At 47.6% G+C, this 20,477-nt stretch overlaps 1 protein-coding gene across 1 annotated transcript in view; it reads left to right on the forward strand.

Moving 5' to 3' along the window:
* The first annotated feature begins 16,478 nt into the window (after nucleotides 1-16,478).
* LOC149455152 (uncharacterized) overlaps nucleotides 16,479-20,477 on the forward strand; it is a 220,865-nt gene continuing 216,866 nt past the window's right edge. The window contains exon 1 of the mRNA XM_089686561.1: nucleotides 16,479-16,689. Coding sequence (XP_089542687.1) covers nucleotides 16,479-16,689 — 211 coding nt within the window. The remainder of the gene's footprint in view (nucleotides 16,690-20,477) is intronic.

Below are 20,477 nucleotides of genomic sequence, written 5' to 3' on the forward strand. Positions count from 1 at the left end.
CCGAATGGCGACGCTGCATATGCTGACGCAACGCTGTAGTCCCAACATGGGCCACCTGGCCACGCTTGACTTTCTGGCCACATAGTCGACATACGGCTACGTTTACTTCCTCGGGCGGCTTGACGAAAAATTGCCACACCGCCGAGTAGGAAACTTTACCCCGGTACTCCTCACTGGCTGACTGCTACTTCCTCCGTGCACACCGGCACCACTACTGGCCGTGGTGGTAGGCTGCAGTGGAGCTGGTGCTCTACTCCGTGGCCGTTTGCCTCCACTGACACTGCTGCGACCCTGCTGCCTCCTGGCAGCAGCAATGGGAGGCCGTACAGGGACCCATGACACACTCTGGACCTGGCAGCAGCATGAAGAGGTGGTACAGGGGCCCATGGCAGATTAGGGGCCTGGCAGCAGCAATGGGAGGCCCGTAATCTGCCAGCACCCTATGACAAAAAATGTAACACACCAGCAGTGTGAGGAGACCTGAAAGTGGCACATGGCATGAGACACTGTGGACCTGGCAGCAGCATGAGGAGGCGGTACAGGGGCCCATGGCAGATTACGGGCCTGGCAGCAGCAATGGGAGGCCCGTAATCTGCCAGCACCCTATGACAAAAAATGGAACACACCAGCAGTGTGAGGAGACCTGAAAGTGGCACATGGCATGAGACACTGTGGACCTGCCAGCAGCATGAGGAGGCGGTACAGGGGCCCATGGCAGATTAGGGGCCTGGAAGCAGCTATGGGAGGCCCATAATCTGCCAGCACCCTATGACAAAAAATGGAACACACCAGCAGTGTGAGGAGACCTGAAAGCGGCACATGGCATGAGACACTGTGGACCTGGCAGCAGCATGAGGAGGCGGTACAGGGGCCCGTGGCAGATTAGGGGCCTGGCAGCAGCTATGGGAGGCCCGTAATCTGCCAGCACCCTATGACAAAAAATGGAACACACCAGCAGTGTGTGAGGAGACCTGAAAGTGGCACATGGCAGAGTGTGGCGATGGAGACAGCAGCAATGGGAGGCCGTACAGGGACCCATGAGAGACTCTGGACCTGGCAGCAGCATGAGGAGGCAGTACAGGGGCCCATGGCAGATTAGGGGCCTGGCAGCAGCAATGGGAGGCCCGTAATCTGCCAGCACCCTATGACAAAAAATGGAACACAACAGCAGTGTGAGGAGACCTGAAAGTGGCACATGGCATGAGACACTGTGGACCTGGCAGCAGCATGAGGAGGCGGTACAGGGGCCCATGGCAGATTAGGGGCCTGGCAGCAGCTATGGGAGGCCCGTAATCTGCCAGCACCCTATGACAAAAAATGGAACACACCAGCAGTGTGAGGAGACCTGAAAGTGGCACATGGCATGAGACAGTGTGGACCTGGCAGCAGCATGAGGAGGCGGTACAGGGGCCCATGGCAGATTAGGGGCCTGGCAGCAGCTATGGGAGGCCCGTAATCTGCCAGCACCCTATGACAAAAAATGGAACACACCAGCAGTGTGTGAGGAGACCTGAAAGTGGCACATGGCAGAGTGTGGCGATGGAGACAGCAGCAATGGGAGGCCGTACAGGGACCCATGACACACTCTGGACCTGGCAGCAGCATGAGGAGGCGGTACAGGGGCCCATGGCAGATTACGGGCCTGTCAGCAGCAATGGGAGGCCCGTAATCTGCCAGCACCCTATGACAAAAAATGGAACACACCAGCAGTGTGAGGAGACCTGAAAGTGGCACATGGCATGAGACACTGTGGACCTGCCAGCAGCATGAGGAGGCAGTACAGGGGCCCATGGCAAATTAGGGGCCTGGCAGCAGCAATGGGAGGCCCGTAATCTGCCAGCACCCTATGACAAAAAATGGAACACACCAGCAGTGTGAGGAGACCTGAAAGTGGCACATGGCATGAGACACTGTGGACCTGGCAGCAGCATGAGGAGGCAGTACAGGGGCCCATGGCAGATTAGGGGCCTGGCAGCAGCAATGGGAGGCCCGTAATCTGCCAGCACCCTATGACAAAAAATGGAACACACCAGCAGTGTGTGAGGAGAAATGAAAGTGGCACATGGCAGAGTGTGGCGATGGAGACAGCAGCAATGGGAGGCCGTACAGGGACCCATGAGAGACTCTGGACCTGGCAGCAGCATGAGGAGGTGGTACAGGGGCCCATGGCAGATTACGGGCCTGGCAGCAGCAATGGGAGGCCCGTAATCTGCCAGCACCCTATGACAAAAAATGGAACACAACAGCAGTGTGAGGAGACCTGAAAGTGGCACATGGCATGAGACACTGTGGACCTGGCAGCAGCATGAGGAGGCGGTACAGGGGCCCATGGCAGATTAGGGGCCTGGCAGCAGCTATGGGAGGCCCTTAATCTGTCAGCACCCTATGACAAAAAATGGAACACACCAGCAGTGTGAGGAGACCTGAAAGTGGCACATGTTTGGGGCATGATTCATGGCGGATTTAGTCAGTTGTGTCAGGAACTGGTGGTTTGAAATCCAGACTAATCCACGCCTGATTCATTTTCACAAACGTGAGTCTCTCCACACTTTGGGTGGACAGTCGTGTCCTCCGCGGAGTTACAATACCTCCTGCCGCACTAAACACGCGCTCCGATGCCACGCTACTGGCCGGGCATGACAGCCTTTCAAGGGAAAATTCAGCTAGTTGGGGCCAAAGGTCAAGTTTCGTTGCCCAGTAGTCAAGGGGATTGTCTACCTCGGTTGGCAGGGTGCTGTCCAAGTAGGCCTAAGCCTGTTGTTTGAGGTCCTGCTCCAGGTCCACCTGATGCTGCTGCTGCTGCGGCTGGTTAGTAGTTTCCTCACTGCGCTGGTGAAGAAAGCTACTCATCATCGACTGCAGACTGAGGCAGCTGCTGCTGGTGGAGCTGCCACTGCTCCTACCACCCCACCCCTCCCCTGCTGCCATGGCAGCGGAACGCGAGCGCACAGGGCCCACAGTGTCTGAGGATGGACATTGGCGCAGAAAGGCAGAGACCAGCTGACTACATAGGTGGTTTTTATAGTACGTTATTTTGGCCTCCCTCTCAGCAGGTGTGAAAAAGGCCACCATTTTTGAACGGTAGCGAGGGTCCAACAAGGTGGACAGCCAAAAGTCATCCCTCTGTCTGATGGTTATTATTCGGCTGTCGCTACGCAAGCAAGCGAGCATGCTATGGGCCATTTGTGCCAAGGAATGTGAGGGACTCCCTGCCTCCATCTCCACAGCATACTGCCACGGTGCGTCTGGGTCCTCTGTCTCCTCCTCCTCCTCCTCTACCAGATGCTCCTGCTCCTCCACTCCTGTCCGCTGAGTGGAAAAACCACCCATTTCACTCAATAATTCCTGAGCACCAATGTCCTCCTCCACCTCCTCCTCTTCTTCCTGTCCTGCCCCCACAGGGGTCATGTGGCGTTGAGATCTGTGCGCCACGTCTACCGCACCCTGACCAGCCATTGTTAACAGCATTTGTTCCAGGACGTGCAACAGAGGAATGACGTCGTTCATCCCATAGTCCTGCCGACTCACGAATAGCGTGGCCTCCTCAAAGGGCCTGAGCAAGCGCAGGTGTCACGCATGAGCTGCCAATGGCTGACATCTAAGTTACACAGGGAGTACCTTTATCCGCTTGTAACATCAGGAAATCTGTGATGGCCTTTCGCTGTTCGTAAAGGCGGTCTAACATATGTAGGGTTGAATTCCACCTTGTTGCAACGTCACAGCATGAGGAGTCGGTACGGGGGCCCATGGCAGATTACGGGCCTGGCAGCAGCAATGGGAGGCCCGTAATCTGCCAGCACCCTATGACAAAAAATGTAACACACCAGCAGTGTGAGGAGATCTGAAAGTGGCACATGGCAGAGTGTGGCGATGGAGACAGCAGCAATGGGAGGCCGTACAGGGACCCATGAGAGACTCTGGACCTGGCAGCAGCATGAGGAGGCGGTATAGGGGCCCATGGCAGATTAGGGGCCTGGCAGCAGCTATGGGAGGCCCGTAATCTGCCAGCACCCTATGACAAAAAATGGAACACACCAGCAGTGTGAGGAGACCTGAAAGTGGCACATGGCAGAGTGTGGCGATGGAGACAGCAGCAATGGGAGGCCGTACAGGGACCCATGAGAGACTCTGGACCTGGCAGCAGCATGAGGAGGCGGTATAGGGGCCCATGGCAGATTAGGGGCCTGGCAGCAGCTATGGGAGGCCCGTAATCTGCCAGCACCCTATGACAAAAAATGGAACACACCAGCAGTGTGAGGAGACCTTAAAGTGGCACATGGCATGAGACACTGTGGACCTGGCAGCAGCATGAGGAGGCGGTACAGGGGCCCATGGCAGATTACGGGCCTAGCAGCAGCAATGGGAGGTCCGTAATCTGCCAGCACCCTATGACAAAAAATGTAACACTCCAGCAGTGTGAGGAGATCTGAAAGTGGCACATGGCAGAGTGTGGCGATGGAGACAGCAGCAATGGGAGGCCGTAAAGGGACCCATGAGAGACTCTGGACCTGGCAGCAGCATGAGGAGGCGGTATAGGGGCCCATGGCAGATTAGAGGCCTGGCAGCAGCTATGGGAGGCCCGCAATCTGCCAGCACCCTATGACAAAAAATGTAACACACCAGCAGTGTGAGGAGACCTGAAAGTGGCACATGTTTGGGGCATGATTCATGGCGGATTTAGTCAGTTGTGTTAGGAACTGGTGGTTTGAAATCCAGACTAATCCACGCCTGATTCATTTTCACAAACGTCAGTCTCTCCACACTTTGGGTGGACAGTCGTGTCCTCCGCGGAGTTACAATACCTCCTGCCGCACTAAACACGCGCTCCGATGCCACGCTACTGGCCGGGCATGACAGCCTTTCATGGGAAAATTAAGCTAGTTGGGGCCAAAGGTCAAGTTTCGTTGCCCAGTAGTCAAGGGGATTGTCTACCTCGGTTGGCAGGGTGCTGTCCAAGTAGGCCCAAGCCTGTTGTTTGAGGTCCTGCTCCAGGTCCACCTGATGCTGCTGCTGCTGCTGCTGCTGCGGCTGGTTAGTAGTTTCCTCACTGCGCTGGTGAAGAAAGCTACTCATCATCGACTGCAGACTGAGGCAGCCGCTGCTGGTGGAGCTGCCACTGCTCCTACCACCCCACCCCTCCCCTGCTGCCATGGCAGCGGAACGCGAGAGCACAGGGCCCACAGTGTCTGAGGATGGACGTTGGCGCAGAAAGGCAGAGACCAACTGACTACATAGGTGGTTTTTATAGTACGTTATTTTGGCCTCCCTCTCAGCAGGTGTGAAAAAGGCCACCATTTTTGAATGGTAGCGAGGGTCCAACAAGGTGGACAGCCAAAAGTCATCCCTCTGTCTGATGGTTATTATTCGGCTGTCGCTACACAAGCAAGCGAGCATGCTATAGGCCATTTGTGCCAAGGAATGCGAGGGACTCCCTGCCTCCATCTCCACAGCATACTGCCACGGTGCGTCTGGGTCCTCTGTCTCCTCCTCCTCCTCCTCCTCTACCAGATGCTCCTGCTCCTCCACTCCTGTCCGCTGAGTGGAAAAACCACCCATTTCACTCAATAATTCCTGAGCACCAATGTCCTCCTCTACCTCCTCCTCTTCTTCCTGTCCTGCCCCCACAGGGGTCATGTGGCGTTGAGATCTGTGCGCCACGTCTACCGCACCCTGACCAGCCATTGTTAACAGCATTTGTTCCAGGACGTGCAACAGAGGAATGACGTCATTCATCCCATAGTCCTGCCGACTCACGAATAGCGTGGCCTCCTCAAAGGGCCTGAGCAAGCGGCAGGTGTCACGCATGAGCTGCCAATGGCTGACATCGAAGTTACACAGGGGAGTACCTTTATCCGCTTGTAACATCAGGAAATCGGTGATGGCCTTTCGCTGTTCGTAAAGGCGGTCTAACATGTGTGGGGTTGAATTCCACCTTGTTGCAACGTCGCAGATCAGGCGATGCTGTGGAATTCCGTTCTGCCGCTGCAGCTCAAGGAGGGTGTGCTTTGCTGTGTAGGAATGGCTGAAATGCATGCAAAGTTTACGTGACATTTTAAGGATGTCTTGCAGTGGGATGGTGGACTTTAGGAACCGCTTGACAACCAGATTGATCACGTGAGCCATGCATGGCGCATGGCACAACCTTCCTTGAAGCAGAGCAGACACCATGTTCTTTCCGTAGTCGGTCAACATGGTTCCGATTTTCAGTTTGCGCGGAGACAGCCATCTGTCGCTTTCTCTGTTCATTACACTGAGAAGTTCCTCCCCTGTGTGACTACGTTCGCCAAGGCATACCAGGTGCAGCACAGCGTGACACCGTTGCGCCCTGCACATGTGATATGCCGGTCGGGTAATGGGACTTGGCACGGGGGTGGCTGCTGAGGACACGGCGGAAGAAGAGGTGGTAGAGGCGGACATCTTTGCCGGACCAAGGACGTGCAAACGTGGAGGCAAAAGCGGCGTGACCTGTCCAAGTTGCTGGTGCGGCTGTGACGGCACCACGTTCACCCAGTGGGCCGTAAATGACATGTACTGTCCCTGACCGTAGTTACAGCTCCATACGTCGGCGCTGCCGTGCACTTTGGCAGAGACCGACATGCTCAAAGACTGGCCCACCATCTCTTCTACATGTGAATGCAGGGCTGGCACTGCCTTTTTGGCGAAGAAATGACGGCTTGGCACTCTCCACCGCGGCGCGGCACAAGCCATCATTTCTCGGAAAGGTGCTGAGTCCACCATTTGGAAAGGGAGGGACTGCAGCACCAGCAACTTGGACAGGAGGACGTTCAGCTTTTGCACCGTCGGGTGCGTGCTCGCAAACTGTTGTCTCTTAGAAACGGATTCCAAGAAAGACTGCTGACGGAATCCGTGAAGAGGAGTAGCAGGAGAAGGAGCATCAGAACAAGCAGAAGATGCCAACGAGCGACAACTCCCCTCAGCAGAGGTGTTGGAGCCTTGACTGGCTGATAGAGGGCGATTGACGTCGGGTGACGGAGCAAGTAATGGAGCGGGTGATGGAGCGGGGGCTGGGGCGGTCAGAACCGCCGTATCTTTATCACGGTTTTCCCAGGCCACCAAATGGCGACGCTGCATATGCTGCCGCAACGCTGTAGTCCCAACATGGGCCCCCTGGCCACGCTTGACTTTCTGGCCACATAGTCGACATACGGCTACGTTTACTTCCTCGGGCGGCTTGACAAAAAATTGCCACACCCCCGAGTAGGAAACTTTGCCCCCGATACTCCTCACTGGCTGACTGCTGCTTCCTCCGTGCACACCGGCACCACTACTGGCCGTGGTGGTAGGCTGCAGTGGAGCTGGTGCTCTACTCCGTGGCCGTTTGCCTCCACTGACACTGCTGCGACCCTGCTGCCTCCTGGGCAACCCACCGACTGTTTTGCTCGCTGGCAAGCTGCCACCCTCTTCTCCTGATGATGCGGAAGCAATAGCCTGATGACGACGAGGCTGCCAAGTGCGATCAGCCTCATCATCATCAATTAGGGTCTCCACCTCACTACTAGCCCCCTCGGCTGCGTGTGGGTCAGGAGACAGACCTGTCTCTAGACCGGCTACCGAGCCACTCTCCTCGCCACTACTTCTTCACCTGGCTGCTGAAGAGGCGGATGTCTCCCCCCGTTCCTGACCGCCCTCTGTTAGCTCTTCCTCACTGTACAGTGGGGCTGAGCCCACAGCATACGATACTTCGCTTGGTGACGGAACACCAAAGGACAGGGGCAGGTCGAGGACACGTGATTTCAGTGGGCTTGCTCCCGGGCCATGCTAACTAACGTTTGTGTCTGACGTACCCACCGACCGTTGGCTGTAGGTGTCAGAGGTGACCTGGGAAGAGGAAGACGACCGAGCCAACCAATCGATGACGGCAGGGTTGTCGGTGGAGACACGACCGCTGGATGACACCGGGAGCACTGGCCTCTGGCTGGAACTAGTGCTGCCTCGACCCCTTCCTCTGCTGCCACGTCTGCTCGCTCCTAAAACATTGCCTCCTCTGCCACTCCTATGCATGTTGTCTGACATACTCTTTAATTAAACGATTCTGTGTCCCTGAGTAACAATTCTGTGTCTGTCCCTGAGTAACAATTCTGTGTCCCTCAGTAACAATTCTGTGTCCCTCAGTAACAATTCTGTGTCTGTCCCTGAGTAACAATTCTGTGTCTGTCGCTGAGTAACAATTCTGTGTCCCTCAGTAACAATTCTGTGTCTGTCCCTGAGTAACAATTCTGTGTCTGTCCCTGAGTAACAATTCTGTGGCCCTCAGTAAGAATTCTGTGTCCCTCAGTAACAATTCTGTGTCTGTCCCTGAGTAACAATTCTGTGTCTGTCCCTGAGTAACAATTCTGTGTCCCTCAGTAACAATTCTGTGTCTGTCCCTGAGTAACAATTCTGTGTCTGTCCCTGAGTAACAATTCTGTGTCTGTCCCTCAGTAACAATTCTGTGTCCCTCAGTAACAATTCTGTGTCCCTCAGTAACAATTCTGTGGCCCTAAGTAACGATTCTGTGGCCCTAAGTAACGTTTCTGTAGCCCTAAGTAACGTTTCTGTAGCCCTAAGTAACGTTTCTGTGGCCCTAAGTAACAGTTCTGTGGCCCTCAGTAACAATTCTGTGTCCCTCAGTAACAATTCTGTGTCTGTCCCTGAGTAACAATTCTGTGTCCCTAAGTAACGTTTCTGTGGCCCTAAGTAACGATTCTGTGTCCCTCAGTAACAATTCTGTGTCTGTCCCTAAGTAACAATTCTGTGTCTGTCCCTGAGTAACAATTCTGTGTCCCTAAGTAAAGTTTCTGTGGCCCTAAGTAACAGTTCTGTGGCCCTCAGTAACAATTCTGTGTCCCTCAGTAACAATTCTGTGTCCCTCAGTAACAATTCTGTGTCTGTCCCTAAGTAACAATTCTGTGGCCCTAAGTAACGTTTCTGTGGCCCTAAGTAACAGTTCTGTGGCCCTCAGTAACAATTCTGTGTCTGTCCCTAAGTAACAATTCTGTGTCTGTCCCTGAGTAACAATTCTGTGTCCCTAAGTAAAGTTACTGTGGCCCTAAGTAACAGTTCTGTGGCCCTCAGTAACAATTCTGTGTCCCTCAGTAACAATTCTGTGTCTGTCCCTAAGTAACAATTCTGTGGCCCTAAGTAACGTTTCTGTGGCCCTAAGTAACAGTTCTGTGGCCCTCAATAACAATTCTGTGTCCCTCAGTAACAATTCTGTGTCTGTCCCTAAGTAACATTTCTGTGTCTGTCCCTGAGTAACAATTCTGTGTCCCTAAGTAACGTTTCTGTGGCCCTAAGTAACAGTTCTGTGGCCCTCAGTAACAATTCTGTGTCCCTCAGTAACAATTCTGTGTCTGTCCCTAAGTAACAATTCTCTGGCCCTAAGTAACGTTTCTGTGGCCCTAAGTAACAGTTCTGTGGCCCTAAGTAACAGTTCTGTGGCCCTCAGTAACAATTCTGTGTCCCTCAGTAACAATTCTGTGTCTGTCCCTAAGTAACAATTCTGTGGCCCTAAGTAACGTTTCTGTGGCCCTAAGTAACAGTTCTGTGGCCCTCAGTAACAATTCTGTGTCCCTCAGTAACAATTCTGTGTCTGTCCCTAAGTAACAATTCTGTGTCTGTCCCTGAGTAACAATTCTGTGTCCCTAAGTAAAGTTTCTGTGGCCCTAAGTAACAGTTCTGTGGCCCTCAGTAACAATTCTGTGTCCCTCAGTAACAATTCTGTGTCTGTCCCTAAGTAACAATTCTGTGGCCCTAAGTAACGTTTCTGTGGCCCTAAGTAACAGTTCTGTGGCCCTCAGTAACAATTCTGTGTCCCTCAGTAACAATTCTGTGTCTGTCCCTAAGTAACAATTCTGTGGCCCTAAGTAACGTTTCTGTGGCCCTAAGTAACAGTTCTGTGGCCCTCAGTAACAATTCTGTGTCCCTCAGTAACAATTCTGTGTCTGTCCCTAAGTAACAATTCTGTGGCCCTAAGTAACGTTTCTGTGGCCCTAAGTAACGATTCTGTGGCCCTAAGTAACGATTCTGTGGCCGTAAGTAACGTTTATGTGGCCCTAAGTAACGTTTCTGTGTCCCTAAGTAACGTTTCTGTGTCCCTAAGTAAAGTTTCTGTGTCCCTAAGTAACGTTTCTGTGGCCCTAAGTAACGTTTCTGTGTCCCTAACTAACGTTTCTATGTCCCTAAGTAACGTTTCTGTGTCCCTAACTCTCTCCCTGAATACAGCCAGGTCTTCCTCTGTTGAATGACTGGAGGCAAATGGAGAATTCTAAAATGGCCGCCATTTATAGCTCCACCATTACACAGTGCTGGCTGGCTGGCTGCTGATTGGCTAATGCGATCACATGTCATGAATGAATGCATTATGGGTCAGCGCGCCTTGTCTGCGCGCCTTCCCAGACATCCCCGCTCCGTCGCCGCACATGTCGCCTCCATTTTAGGAAAAATTTTGATTCGCGCATCCGAAGTCTGCTTATTTTCGGATTTGGCGCGAATCGAAATTTTTCTAATATTCGAAGCGAATTCCACTTCGCCTACTTCGATTCGCTCATCTCTATAAATAACAGTCAGCATAATTCTCATGTTATCAACTATTAAGAGTACAATTCAAATTTTATTGAACAAACCTCTTAATGATAACAGGATTTGTTTTAAACATAAAAAACTTACAATTCACTGTTCCAAATTTTTACGCACAGTAAGTTTCAAAACACTTTATAGGTTGTAAAGAACTGAAAATTGTCATTTGTTGTGTTTGCAGCATATTTACTGAAATCAAAAGCTATTTCAATCAAACTTTTAACAACATTTTAACTTTTTAAACATTTTAACAGGTCACATTACATTTTAACATAGAAATTCTGAAGGACCTTGTAGCTCTCCCCATTGTGTCTTTTCCCCTTTGCTAGCATTGGGTCCACAGTAGCATTTGCGTAGGCAGGGCAGAGTAGGACTGGCCATAGAGGGATTACTTTGACGCAGTTGGCCAGTTTAAGCATGTATTGCAATATGTGTGAACTAAATATCCTTATTTATTGCATAGTCTGCTTGAAAGGGTATATACCAGTGTGCAGAGGGTCCTTCAGAATTTCTAGTGTTAATATGTGGTTACACCCCTTTAACACCTGATGGATAAATGAATGCACTAGTTGTTGGGATTTGAGCCCAGGTATCTCTTGTTTGTTATATTTTAACATAAGACCCCTTATTTGATAGCAGCTTCACAAGTCTTGCATCCATTGAACTTGTGAGTTTTTGGACAGTTTCTGCTTGAATTTGTTTGCAAGATGTCAGAATAGCCTCCCAGAGCTGCTGTTTGGATGTAAACTGCCTCCCACCTTCATAGATCTTTTGCTTGAGGATGCTCCAAAGGTTCTCAATAGGATTGAGGTCAGGGGAGGATGGAGGCCACACCATGACTTTCTCTCCTTTTATCCCCATAGCAGCCATTGATGCAGAGGTATTCTTTGCAGCATGAGATGGTGCATTGTCATGCATGAAGATGATTTTATTACAGAAAGCATAGTTCTTCCTTCTGTACCAGGGAAGAAAGTGGTCAGTCATAAACTCCACATGCAGAGGTCATCTTTACACCTTTGGGGACCCTAAAGGGGCCGACCAGCTCTGTTCCCATGATTCTGGCCCAAAACATGACTCCACCACTGCCTTGCTGACGTTGCAGCCTTATTGGAACAGGGTGGCCGTCCACCAACCATCCACTACTCCATCCATCTGAACCATCCAGGGTTGCACGGCACTCATCAGTGAACAGGACTGTTTGAAAATTAGTCTTCATGTATTTTTCTGCCCAATGCAGCCATTTCTGCTCATGAGCATTGGTTAGTGGTGGCCAAATAGAAGGTTTATGCACAGTTGCAAGACTCTGGAGGACTCTACATCTTGATGTCCGTGGGACTCCAGAGGCACCAGCAGCTTCAAATATCAGTTTGCTGCTATGTAATGGTATTTTATCAGCTGCTCTCTTGATCCAATGCATGGATCTGGCAGAAATCTTCCTCAATGTGCCTTTATCTGCACAAACCTGGCTGTGCTCTGTATCAGCCACAAATCTCTTAATAGTGCGATGATCACGCTTACGTTTTCATAAAATATCTAATGTTTTCATAGCTCGTCCAAAGCATTGAACTATTTTACTCTTTTCGGCAGCAGAGAGATCCTTTTTCTTCCCCATATTGCTGGAAAATGGTGCTCTGCTTAATAATGTGGAACACCCTCCTTTAGTAGTTTTTCTTTAAATTGGGCTCACCAGCCAATCTAATTATCACAGGTGTCCAAGATTGTTTTCAGTGATCAAAAGAGCCCTGAGACACAATGCCATCCATGAGTTAAACCAAAACAAAATATTTAATCTTTGTGACACTTAAATAGAATTTGCATAATAATTTGGAACACGGTGTACATACACACACACACACACTGCTCAAAACAATTAAAGGACCACTTTGAAAACAGATCAGATCTTGATGAGGAAAAATATCATGCTGTATATCTATACTGATATGGACTGGGCAATGTATTAGGAACTAAGGATGCACCATCATTTGATTTTCGGTGTGTCTTTGAATTCAGTCCTCTGTAGGTGGATAATTTTAATTTCCTTTCCATCAAAGTGAAAAAATAATGCAGGCTGTCCATTTTGCTGAAATTTAATTGCAACAACTCAAATGGTACTCAGTAATTTGTATAGCCCCCGTGTGCTTGTATGTATGCCTGACAACGTTGACGCATGCTCCTAATGAGACAATGGATGGTACCCTGGGGTATTTCTTCACAGATCTTGACCAGGGAATCACTGGGCTCCTGGACAGTCTGAGGTGCAACCTGGTGATGTCAGACAAACTGAAACATGAAATCTCAGAGGTGTTCTATTGGATTTAGGTCAGGCGAGCATGGGGGCCATTCAAGGGTATCCATTGCTTCATCCTCCAGGAATTGCCTGCATACTCTCGCCACATGAGGCAAGGTATTGTTGTGCACCAGGAGGAACCCAGGACCCACTGCACTAGCATAGGGTCTGACAATGGGTCTAAGGAGTGCCATTGTCAAGCCTGTAGAGGTCTGTGCGTCCCTCCATGGATATGCCTCCCCACACCCTTTCATGTCTGTCACATGTGCTCAGGGTGAAAATGCTCTCATCTGTGAAAAGCACAGGGTGCCAGTGGCGGACCTGCCAATTCTGGTGTTCAATAGCAAATGTAATCAAGCTCTATGGTGCCAGGCACTAAGCACAGGGCCCACTAGAGGACATTGGGCCCTCAGGCCACCCTCATGAAGTATTTTTCTGATTGTTTGGTCAGAGACATTCACACCAGTGGCCTGCTGGAGGTCATATTGTAGGTCTCTGGCAGTCCTCATCCTGTTCCTCCTTGCACAAAGGAGCAGATATTAGTCCTGCTGATGGGTTAAGGACCTTCTACGGCCCTGCCCAGCTCTCCAACTGCTTGTCTCCTGGAATCTCCTCCATACTCTTGAGACTGTGCTGGGAGACCTAGCAAATCTTTTGGCAATGTCATGTATTGATGTACCTTGCTAGAGGAGTTGAACTGCCTGTGCAACCTCTGTAGGGTCCAGGTATCATGTCATGCTACAAGTAGTGACACTTCCCCTAGCCAAATGCAAAACTAGTGAAAAACAGTCAGAAATGATGAGTAGGGAAAAAACTGTCAGTGGCCTCCACCTGTAAAACCATTCCTGTTTTGGGGGTTGTCTCATTGTTGCCCATCTAGTGCACCTGTTGTTAATAACATTAACAACAAAGCAGCTGAAACTGATTAACAACCCCCTCTGCTACTTAACTGACTGATCAATATTCCATGGGGGTTAATTGACTTGATGCTATACTTTCATTAAAAAGTGTTTCTTTAATTTTTTTGAGCAGTATATATATTAGGAATGGGTAGAAGCAGATGGGATGTTTATTTCCACCAGAGATGGGCTTTGACTTCTGTCCCAATAGAATGTACGTTAACCATTGCCTAAAGGGGTACTTTTTCTGTAGCACATATGTTAAAATCTGCAATTATTTTTTTTGCTAGAAGTTACTGTAAAGCAGACACCATGAAGAATAGACGTGTGATTTGTTTTGTTATTGATAAAAAGTCAGACTAAATTCTTGTTATTTAGAGATTCAGATGTATCCGATTCTCCAAATCACAATAGTAATGAATTTTAATGAATCCAACAGAACCTGTGAAAACATCATTTGTTTCATTCAATTTGCAAATTCAGAGGGTTTTGTTAAATAATATGAGTCACACTCTGTATTGTTATGATTGGCCAAAGTTGCAAAACATCAGAATTGCAAGCAAGTCACATTGAAATTGCAGGCAAATGCAAGGCATCCAAGTCATATCGAAGTTGCAAGCAAGTCACAAACAAGTTGCACTGAAGTCACAAGCAAGTCGCAATGCAAAGTTGCACTGGAAACTTACCAAATTAATCTGAATCTTTCATAATAACTTCCAAAAATACAAATTAATTCAGAACAATAAATATATGAAAAGAATCCAAATATACAAAAAGAATAAATTCGGAAAAATAATACTGAATATGATGAAATGAAATGATTAGCTTAACAAATTAATCTGGAGCAAAATTAAAGCAGAGCTCCACCCAAAAGGGGAAGTTCCGCTTTAAGCCTTTGTCCCCTGCTCCCCATTAAGGACTGGCACCTTTAGAGAGCAGATACTCGCATTTGACAGGTACCTGCTCCCACTTCTGCTGCGATTGCCTAGACAATCGGAAGCGGACGTTGTCCTCCCCCCTCCCTCCCTGTAATCTTCTGGGTATACCAAACATGTAAAGTCTTAAAATTGTACACACGGTGAAATCTTAAAACACGCCGGTGGAATCACACACAAAAACAGTACCCCAAATTCTCCGTAGGCAATGCTCTAAAATCCTTAACAGGTTATCAGTTAACCATGAACTATGGCCCCATGAGTGCTGCTGGCAGGTTGTTCCTCTTGGAGAGCCCTATAAATGTGATTGGACAACTCTAGAGATCACTTATATTGGAAAGACCTTCACCAGCTCTGAAAGCCAGTACCAAGCTCACAGCTGCAGCAGCAGCTGTGAGCTTGATTTAACCACTTGTCTACTATGACATTTATAAAGGTACCTTGGTACACAAGTGGTTGAAGTTGAACTCTGGGATAAGCAATTATTTTCTAAATATGTACGCACAGTAGGCATGCATATTCTTACTTGAATCTTGGTGTGTTTTGGGTATTCCTACCTCTCACATCCCTTGATATACCATCATCCTTATCACTAGAGAATGCTGAGAGGAAAAAGGTGTATATTAATGGTAGAGGTGGAAAGTAAAGGAGCTGGAATGAGAAGGAAGTGTGTGGCCCTTCTCCTGATGACTAGCATTCTGGTGCTGTTCCTGATAAGCTCTCAATGTCTCGTCGTGCCTCTCATGTGGTGCCCAAATGGCAGATGGTCTTGAAATTCTTATTATGCTATAGACAGAGATTGTACATAACAACAGTGTGGTCTGCTGCAAATGTAATGAAAAGGCCCACATGGGTGAGTGCATGAGAGGGCAGCAATGCTCTGCACCTGTGGAGCTTTGCCATCCGATGGAACTGGGATGCTGCTCTCTTCACATTTTTGCCACCTGCCCCTGGATGACATCCTGCTTTGCTGGGGTTACGCCTTTCCCTCAGTGCCCTCCTCTCTCCTATAGGGCACCCAGGCATAGTGAGATACCTCATAGTCACCCCTTCCCTCTTCTTTTCTTGAGCCAACTCAGTAATATGTTGCAGTTGTGGGAACATAACTACCAATTGGTTTTCCATTCCTGGAGTCCCCTCTCTCTATGCTGCCATTACCCTCCTCTTCAGACTTGAATCCCATTCATTCCTGTGCATCTTCTTGCAGCAAGTAGCTAATGTGGTTCTCAAGTAATTTAGCAGACACCTCCATGACAATTAGAGGGCCAACAACAAGAGTAGCTGTGTAATGAGAAGGTGGAATAGGGTGCTTTGGCATAGGAGCTATAACATTAACAGCACAAGGAAGAGTTAATGGGATGCAATTGGGTTTAAAACAGTTCTATGTGTAAACAATAGTTCTCTTTGGCAATTCACCCGTATGAGTTAAAGGATAAGTTCACTTTGCAGGTAAAAAAAATGTGCATTTACTTTTTTTTTTTTTTAGGAGCCTGGAAAGCACTGTGCCAGCGAATAGCAGATCACTGGTGCCATGCAGGACTACTGCAGACTGTCAGTGTGAGCTGTATGGGAGTTTCCCACTAAGAGGAAGAATCAAGTTTCCCACTGAGAGGAAGAATCAATGAACTACCACAGCGCTCAACAGCACCATGGTAGCTCATTGAAAACTACAAGCCAACAGCTGCAAAGGCTGTCAGCACTTGTAATTTTCCATTCATCGAACTTTTATTTTTAAACTGACAGGTAGCAGGGAGAGAAGATCCATTGCTTGCTGTCACAATGAGTGACAGAGTCCTTTTGAATGTGCTAAAGTCTATTGTCATGAAAAAACTTAGAAAGGAAGATTGGGTCAATATAGCCAATGTATTCTGGGAGCGATGTAACTTCCCTAGTTGTGTTGGAGCAATAGATGGAAAGCATATACAAATCATCAAACCCATCGGCAGTGGAAGCAGATTTTTTAATTATAAAAAATTTTTTCATTTGTGTTGTTAGCAGTCGCTGACGCCAACTATTATTTGACCTACTGTACATACACATTGGAGCATACGGAAGCTGCTCTGATTCACGTAATTTCAGTTGCTGTTCCTTTGTTCAAAAGTTACAAGACAATGGACTTGACTTTCCCTCAACTGTGCCCTATCAGGAACTGAGGAATCTCCTTTACCCTATGTTTTCATAGCAGATGAAGCTTTTGCATTGCAGATCCTTAACCCTAATCCCCAAACCTAACCCTAATATATAACCCTGACCTCTAACCCTAATCCCTAACACTGTCCCCTAATCCCAATCCCTAACCCTAATCCTGACTCCTAATCCTGACCCCTAACCCTAATCCAAATCCTTAACCATAATCTAAATCCTTAACCCTAATCCTAATCCCCATCCCTAATCCCAATTCCAATCACTAAACCTAACCCAGACTGCTAATCCCTAATGCAAATCCCTATTCCCAATCTTTAAACCTAACCCAGACTCCTAAACCCTAACCCTAATCCCAATCCCTAATGCCAATCCCTAATCCCAATCTCTAAACCTAACCCAGACTCCTAATCCCTAACCCTAATCAAAATCCCTAATGCCAGTCCCTAATCCCAATCTTTAAACCTAACCCAGACTCCTAATCCCTAACCCTAATCAAAATCCCTAATGCCAGTCCCTAATCCCAATCTTTAAACCTAACCCAGACTCCTAATCCCTAACCCTAATCACAATCCCTAATGCCAATCCCGAACCCAGAATCCTAATCGTAATCCAGACCCCTAACCCTATTCATATAAAAGGTGAGTACTTACTTTTTTGGGATTGAACACCCGCTGGCAGACTGCTCCAGTGTTTATAATACAGTTCTACCACTTAAAGCCAGGCTGCATGTTTTTGGTAACGGTCCTTATAACTGAGATGCTTGGAGTTGAAGATAGCTAGCCTCTCCTTGACCAGCCTAAGAAGTTCCTCATTACAAAGGACTGATCTTTTTTTGGGAGCTATTTTGTGGTCACCTCTCTCTCCTCACACAACTCTGGATCATGTGAAATGTTACTATGCAGAGGGGATGTGGTGAGGGGCTGTACTTGTGACAGGGGGGAACAATGTGAGGCTCAAGCTTGCACAGGCAGAGACAGTAGGAAAAAACTAATACAAAATATCACACATGGCACATATTTAGACAAAGTTGCGATTTACAGTGCGATTTCTATTGTAGTCTATGTATGTGAAATTGCAACTGACTGCAGAAAAAAGAATGCAAGAACTACTTTAGAAATCGCACTACAGCAAATTGCAATGGTTAAAACACTCACATTCACATTCATTAGATGTGATTTCAGGTGCAATTTCAATTCCCAAATCACACCTGAAATCGCAGCGGTGTGACCGGGGTGATATTTGATCTGCAGATGAATATGCTCAGCATAGAAGTAACAATGTTACTTTGTGTCTCTTGATCTTATTTCTGAACCATATTTATAAATACGGTGTCAAATTATGTTTGTTTGTTTTTATATCAGCAGATATTACAGCTGCTGTATTTACAAAGCAACTCCTGACTGTCAATCTGACAGCTGGATATTTCCAGCAAGTGTGAGTGGGTGGGCATGGCAGAGGAGCAGAAGGACAAAACATATTATACACACCCTGTGACCATTGATGAAAAAAGCCTACAATAATAATAACAAAAAAGTAACAAAATTGTTGATTGCCCAAAATGCTTTGCAGTTCGGCAGGTTTTGCTATTCTTTTGCAGCAACTTCCAGTAAACTAACTCTAAGGCTGCTTTGTGCATCTTCTTTTATAGTGAGGGAACTGGCTTATCCAAAGACCCTTCTAAGCCTACTAGTCATAGTTAAAAAGCCATGCAGTGCATTGTGGTTTAAAAAAAATTAACTGGGTGAATCTGCACTAAATTGCCCACAGGATTCATCACAAATTCTGGGTAGTGGTGAACCCTATTCTCCTCCTTAATCATAATACAACTGCTTGGCATATTTTGACAGTAGGGAAAAAGGAACAGGAGAGTAACAGTCATCTCAGAAACCTCTGCAGTTTCTGTAAGGTTGGTGACCGAAAAAATGGAAAATGGAGTGGGATATATCCATTCATAAATGATAAGATTGCTTAGTAGGGGTGTGTAAAACTGAGTTTTATTTTCCCTTACATTCTGAAAATTTGGTGAAATTTCACCCATCAAAGTGCATTGGAGTGGGAGGCAATGTTTTGTGATTATAGGGTTCCTGTGGGATTTAAATTATTCCTAAGGGTTGCAGAAGCTGCTTTCAAATATTCTGGACCTGTTTTCGTGCCATGTAAAAAATGAAACAACAGCTAGCAAAAAATAATATAATAATGATAATAAAATGTTTAAAGGAAGAGTAAACAAATATATCTTGCAAAAGTAATGAAAAATACCCATAATGTTTGCATTGTGTATGTAATGTTAGTATCTTTTTGTTGCCTTTTGTTGGGCAAATGTAACACTGCCTTATCCTTCAATACGAAATGGAAAGAGCCATTAAGAACATTTGATTATACGAGTTCAAGAACATTCACTAATAGAGAAAACAGCTTAACAGTATAGGCCACATGCAGCTAGAATGGGAAACAATGTGAGGCCACTGCACTGTAGTTATAGAAAACAAAACAAAAAATCAAGGGTTCTCTCCCTTAAATCCATAGCAGACTCTTATTCAAGCATGCAGCCTATCTGGCTAGGAAAGAGGGAGGCAAACTTGCAGTCCCCATTTCCTGAACCATATCAAGCCACATGCTCTCAACTTTGCGGGGATTATGCCATGGAGCCCCTTGGCAAAGCACCTTGTCCCCATATTTGTGAGGGCAAGGGCCTCTTTCCCACAACCCTGGCCCAGGGGTTGTGATTGTCTGTGGGTGGGGGTTTATCAGAATCTGTAAGCTTCCTTTGACAATAAACCAGATACCGCCCTTCTACATAGTACCTCTACTCATTTACAAAAAAATCAAAAATAAATAAACAAATTCTTTATTTAAAAAAAGTCCCATGATGTAAATCACATCTTTCAGCAATATAGATCCACGTCAGTCATGAAGCATGATGAACACCAACCCATTGAAAACAAAAATGGCCTCCCTCCAACAGATCCAAACATCTCGCTTGACTGATGCTGAATTACACCTCCCTGTCCCCACTGCTAGAGTGGCTATTGGTAAAGTTCATATTTGGTCAGTGATGTCATCCAGGAGATGCTGCCCATTAGTTTGCTTTAATCGCAGGATCTCCAAGATGTAAATTGGCAGTTGTCAAACAAAGGGTTCGGACATTTCGCTGGGCAGTAGGGTTTTTTCTTTCACCGGTCATTGAGCATCATGACTGAAATAAATCATTATCACTGGATGATTTAACAGCAACTTTTTTCATGAATGACTAGAAGCACTATATATTCTGTACTCATTCCCGGGGGGGGGGGGCAGTATATGGGGCCTCCTTTATTGTTACAGAAGGCTTACAGATATCTGATAAGCCTCCACTCCACAGACCCCCACAATCACCCAGCCGGGTTTGTGTGCAAGAGGCCCTTATCCTCATCAACATTGGCTCTAAGGGTCTGGTATGGCATATGGGAGGAATCCATGTCATTTTGTTTTTAATTTCATAGGGTTCCCTCTAAAATCAAAACCAGACTTCCAGGGTCTGGTATTAATTTTATGGGGGGCATGCTATCTTTTTTTCGCACTGACCCTACCCCATTATTTACATTCACTTGTCATTCAAGAACCTTTTAGCCAGCATCCTAACAACCAGGATCT

The sequence above is a fragment of the Staurois parvus genome, unplaced genomic scaffold (assembly GCF_062004578.1).
Source record: "Staurois parvus isolate SC_StPar_1 unplaced genomic scaffold, SC_StPar_1.0 ptg000402l, whole genome shotgun sequence".
Taxonomy (NCBI): Eukaryota; Metazoa; Chordata; class Amphibia; order Anura; family Ranidae; genus Staurois; species Staurois parvus.